This window comes from Pygoscelis adeliae, unplaced genomic scaffold, assembly GCF_000699105.1.
Source record: "Pygoscelis adeliae isolate BGI_AS28 unplaced genomic scaffold, ASM69910v1 Scaffold113, whole genome shotgun sequence".
NCBI classification, from domain to species: domain Eukaryota; kingdom Metazoa; phylum Chordata; class Aves; order Sphenisciformes; family Spheniscidae; genus Pygoscelis; species Pygoscelis adeliae.
This window is the reverse complement of record NW_008825108.1, coordinates 15034127-15038379: the sequence shown is the minus strand read 5'-3', so window position 1 is coordinate 15038379 and position 4253 is coordinate 15034127. Positions and strand designations below refer to the sequence as shown.

Sequence of the window (4253 nt, the reverse complement as noted above, 5' to 3'; positions counted from 1 at the left end):
TTTCATAACAGTTCAGAAGAGTAATTCTCATTACTGTAAAACCACTTAATAAAGATGCAGATTTTTTGATTCTTAAATGCAGCAAAGTACTTTGTTTTCCTCTCACAAAGTAGTTGAGTAATCCTGATGATTAATGGTTAAGCATGTGGTGAAGTAAGTAACTGAATCAAGACCTCAATCACTCTTTAGACTTATTTTCAAAAGCCTAGAAGGTTTGAAGTACTGGTCTGTTGAAGTCAACCGTAGAAATCTGATTATTAAAGTGAAATCCAAGCATTGCTTCTTCTAAATGCAAAGTTCTCAGAAGTAAAGATGGTAAAAATATGTCTTTTTGTTCATACTAAACTGATGGGGCATTTTCAATTTTTTACACTTATTTGTAGAGAAAAAATGGGCTCAAATCTTATGATTGAAACTGCAAGAAATTCCAAATGTCCGAAGGTAAGTACAGTTTTCTAAAGTAAATACTAACTATGTATTCCACAAGTACTTTTAAGAGTTCTGAGTAAGAGTACTGTCCCTGGAAGAACATTGGATAGACAGGATGAGTGTTGATATGCTCTCCTAAGCTTCCATATGAGATAACTCATGCTTTTAAAGGATAGAAATTGATTACATTCTTAATTTTTCACAGCAATTTCTCATATTTTTATTTAAGTTAGATTATGTTTGAGATGTTAAAAAGCTTACAAGCAGAGAAATACTAGGTCAACTTCTTGAAGTTGTGCAGAGTTTGGTTTTTTTCATATAGGAGAATTCTAGTACCTGGAGATCCTGTCATGTCAGCTGTGATCTGGACAGGGTTTCTCCTCGCTTTATCTGGATTACCAGGTTTTCTCCAGTCACATTCATAGGCCCCAAGATCTCTACTCTTCCTGTATGATCTAAAGGGCACCAGTTAATTGGGGGGGGGTGTTATATACAGCAGCAGCAGCACAAGAGTGAAAGATGAGAAAGCACGGGTATTTTCTTTTTGGTGAAGGATAGGGAGTGAAGAAAAGAGAAATATAATAGCACATATTTCAGAACAGTCTGTAATTAACAGGTATTTTGGTGTCATAGCACTATATTCAATGCTTTACTGTTAAATGGAAGATATTCACATTTTTCTAAATGTAGAAATGTGCTTGACTGACTGCGTTCCTAGTCCATGTCTAAAACAAGGACATGAAAAGGCTGGAGTGGTATGTTGCTTTCTGTGAGAGAGAAGCTATCCTATGTTGACTTGAAAGTTATCTTTGAACCAGGATCTTTGGCTTCCTTCCATGTTCTTCAGTAATAAAATGTGAATATAAATAGAGTTGAAACTAGCTATTCCCAGTAATCACTTTGTAGTGCTGGCAGTGGTGGCACTCTTTACAAGGCACAGCAAAATCAAAATAAAACACACAGTTGTGTGCTCTGCTGCTGTTAAATTCATTGCAAGATGGATTTTTCCAGAAGGTGCTCAGCACTTTACAACTTAGACTGCATCATGAAGTGGAAGTGTATATGGGTATTACCAAAAATAAATTCAAACATGAGTTTGATAAGTTTTCTATTAAATTTCAAAGGTTTTTTTTTCTTACTGCTTCTAGTAGTGCTTAGAACCAAACCTTCTTTTTGACAAAACGAGGAAACTTTTCCTCCATCAAATGATGGAGTACGAATCATGCATGTGTTTTACTTCTGCATTGTCATATAGAAGTTACACTTCTTCTCTTTTTTTATGGACTTACTGTGAATTAAATGATGTAGCTTATGTAGCTGAAGAATCAAAATGAATACAGTGATATCACAGCATCAGCTGCTAGTGCTGTTGAGTAACGTTTCCCAAAAACACTGTACTCTGTAAAATAGTAAACAAAATAGAGTTGAACACCCACTTGTCTGCTAAAGAGTATTGTTCTGAACATTGCCAGCCAGGCTGGGTGTATCATCACTAAAAAGTCTTGCACATTCTAGCACTCACCCATAACTATAGGTGCTCTCGCCTCCTGTGATTAGATCTGTAAGATGTGATTTTTTTTTTTTTTTGCAGTCATATGTTTTGTTTTATGGAAATACCATTTTGGCTTTTCACTTACATTTACATATGTGACTTTTTGTTAATGACATTTCAGTGTCCTTACAAAAAACCTTGAAAGATTTATGTGTGATTCTTTTGTTTTTTTCTTCGGGAGAGATTCTTCCTGCAATCCTTTAACTCAGGTTCCAATATTAAGTAATCATTTTCTTGGAGAAAGAATTTGGTTGATGTTTCTAACATTCTTATTTAATGGCATTGTTACATAGCTGGTCACAGACTTTTGAGAACGAACTACTATTCATAAAGGCACAACACTTCAAAATCATACAGATGACACCAGCTTTTTGTTTAAATATTGATGGATAGATTTTGGTAGAAACAGAAGAGCCAGTGGAAAGAATTTCGTGTTAAAAATAGCATTTTGTTTAGGGAGTTTGGTTTTTTGGTTTGGTTGGGTTTTTGTTTGTTTTTTTTTACTTTCACTTTTTGAAATTTAGATAGGCATTATAAAAAAGTAAATAAATAATGAACCAAGTAGGATTCCAGAGATGCATTTAATGTATAAATTGAATTTCATATTGTGGGAGGTTGTCACTATTATCATCATCATCAATAACTATTTTTGTTCCTCCTAACTCACTAGGTAGCTGCAGTAAGCACCATTGTAAACAGAGGAACACCACTGAAAGCATTTGTTTTTAGAAACTACAATCACTTTCCTGGTGTTAAGTCTCATTATATTGGAGGCTGTCAGTATAAACTGTGGCAGGCCATTAGAGCATCATCTGCTGCACCGGGTTACTTTCAGGAATATGTTTTGGGCAACGATCTTCATCAGGTAAGTTGAAATCTTCTCCTTTAGTAAATATTTTCTGATATTATACCTGAGAAAAAAAGCTGTCTGAATTTCTGAATCAGAACTAAGCAAATAAGTTGGTAGCAGAAAGGAAATCTAGGGTGGAGAGGGGTAAGAAAGGAAATTTTTAGCTTGTATAGCCCTTATAGAACTAGAAAGGGTGTAGGCTTAAAAATCTTAGTCTTCTCAATACAAACTTAAGCTCTTCTGCTGTTCCTTTCTTCTCTGCCTGGAAGGAAACCTTATGAGAGTTGTAAATTGCTTCTGACTTCCTGCTTACAACTGGTATTTCACTGAGCATTATTTCACTAAACAGATGGTATGACTTAAAATCTAACAATACTGTAAAATGTGAAAAAATAAAGTTATGCATTTCAGTGTTCCTTCTTTAGTGCCTAATTTCAGTTTACGGTCTACTTTTAATTCTTTCCATTGATGGCTTATTAAGCTCTACCCTGGTTCTGAGCTAGTAAAAAGAGCAAGACATGCCGTGGCAGTAAGATTGAACTCTGAGGATAACTGCAAAAGAAATTCCCTTGAGGATAAAGCAATGTCTCCTATGAACAGTGTATGCTCTTTTATTGTATTATAACTTCTGTTGGTGACCCTGGTTAGTAAAGAGCAAGGCAAATGAATTTCTTTAGTAGTTTTTTTAACCGTTGTATTCTTGTCCTCCAGTGCCCCTTTGTTGTTCTGCAGTTCTCTGAGTTTTCAAAGAATCCTTTTTACAGTACATATTAATTTAAAACTATTCATATTTCTTTTTAAAAAGATCTGTTGCAGATCTATGGCAGAAAGGACTACAAAGGGTGGCTGAACCAGAGACCATCAACAAAGACAGCATAGGATTCTATCACTTAAATTCAAAGAAAGCATCTGTTACATTTCCATCATATTAATTCATATGCTGGCATTAGCCTTAACTACTAGAAAGCAATAATAGCATATTTTGAGTAATAAGATGTACCTGGATCACGTACAGAATTTCTCATGGTGTCCATTAAAAGGCCGTGTAATCTCATTAGCATTGTAATGTGCATAAGTAATACTGAAGTTTAAAGATTAACAGATAAATAAGGAGTATAAGATGAAGTAGTGAAAAATTCATTAGGTTAAGAGATAATCAGCAGAAGCATTGATACAGAGAAACAGCCAGAATTTAATCTGAAAAAAACCAGCGTACTTCCACATTTTGAATTAACATTTATGAGGAGATGGAATAACTATATTCAGCTATATAAAAGCTCTACATAAGTTGGGGGGTGAAGGGGAAGGGTTCCCACGGAGGGCAGAATGGTGCTACTACATTAAGCAGATTCTGAGAGTTCTTCCATTTTATTCTGTTTCCCTATTTTGTTTAGGGTCTTTTTTTCCCCTCCCTTCCCCCCC

The 4253-nt window shown here is 35.0% G+C and overlaps 1 protein-coding gene across 3 annotated transcripts in view; it reads left to right on the top strand.

Annotated features, from left to right (window-relative positions):
- Positions 1 to 4253, top strand: part of PNPLA8 (patatin-like phospholipase domain containing 8) — a 45563-nt gene that overhangs the window by 15074 nt on the left and 26236 nt on the right. For all 3 annotated transcript variants that reach the window (XM_009327628.1, XM_009327629.1, XM_009327630.1), the window contains 2 exons: positions 384 to 441; positions 2652 to 2846. In XM_009327628.1, the coding sequence (XP_009325903.1) occupies positions 384 to 441; positions 2652 to 2846 (253 nt within the window). The remainder of the gene's footprint in view (positions 1 to 383; positions 442 to 2651; positions 2847 to 4253) is intronic.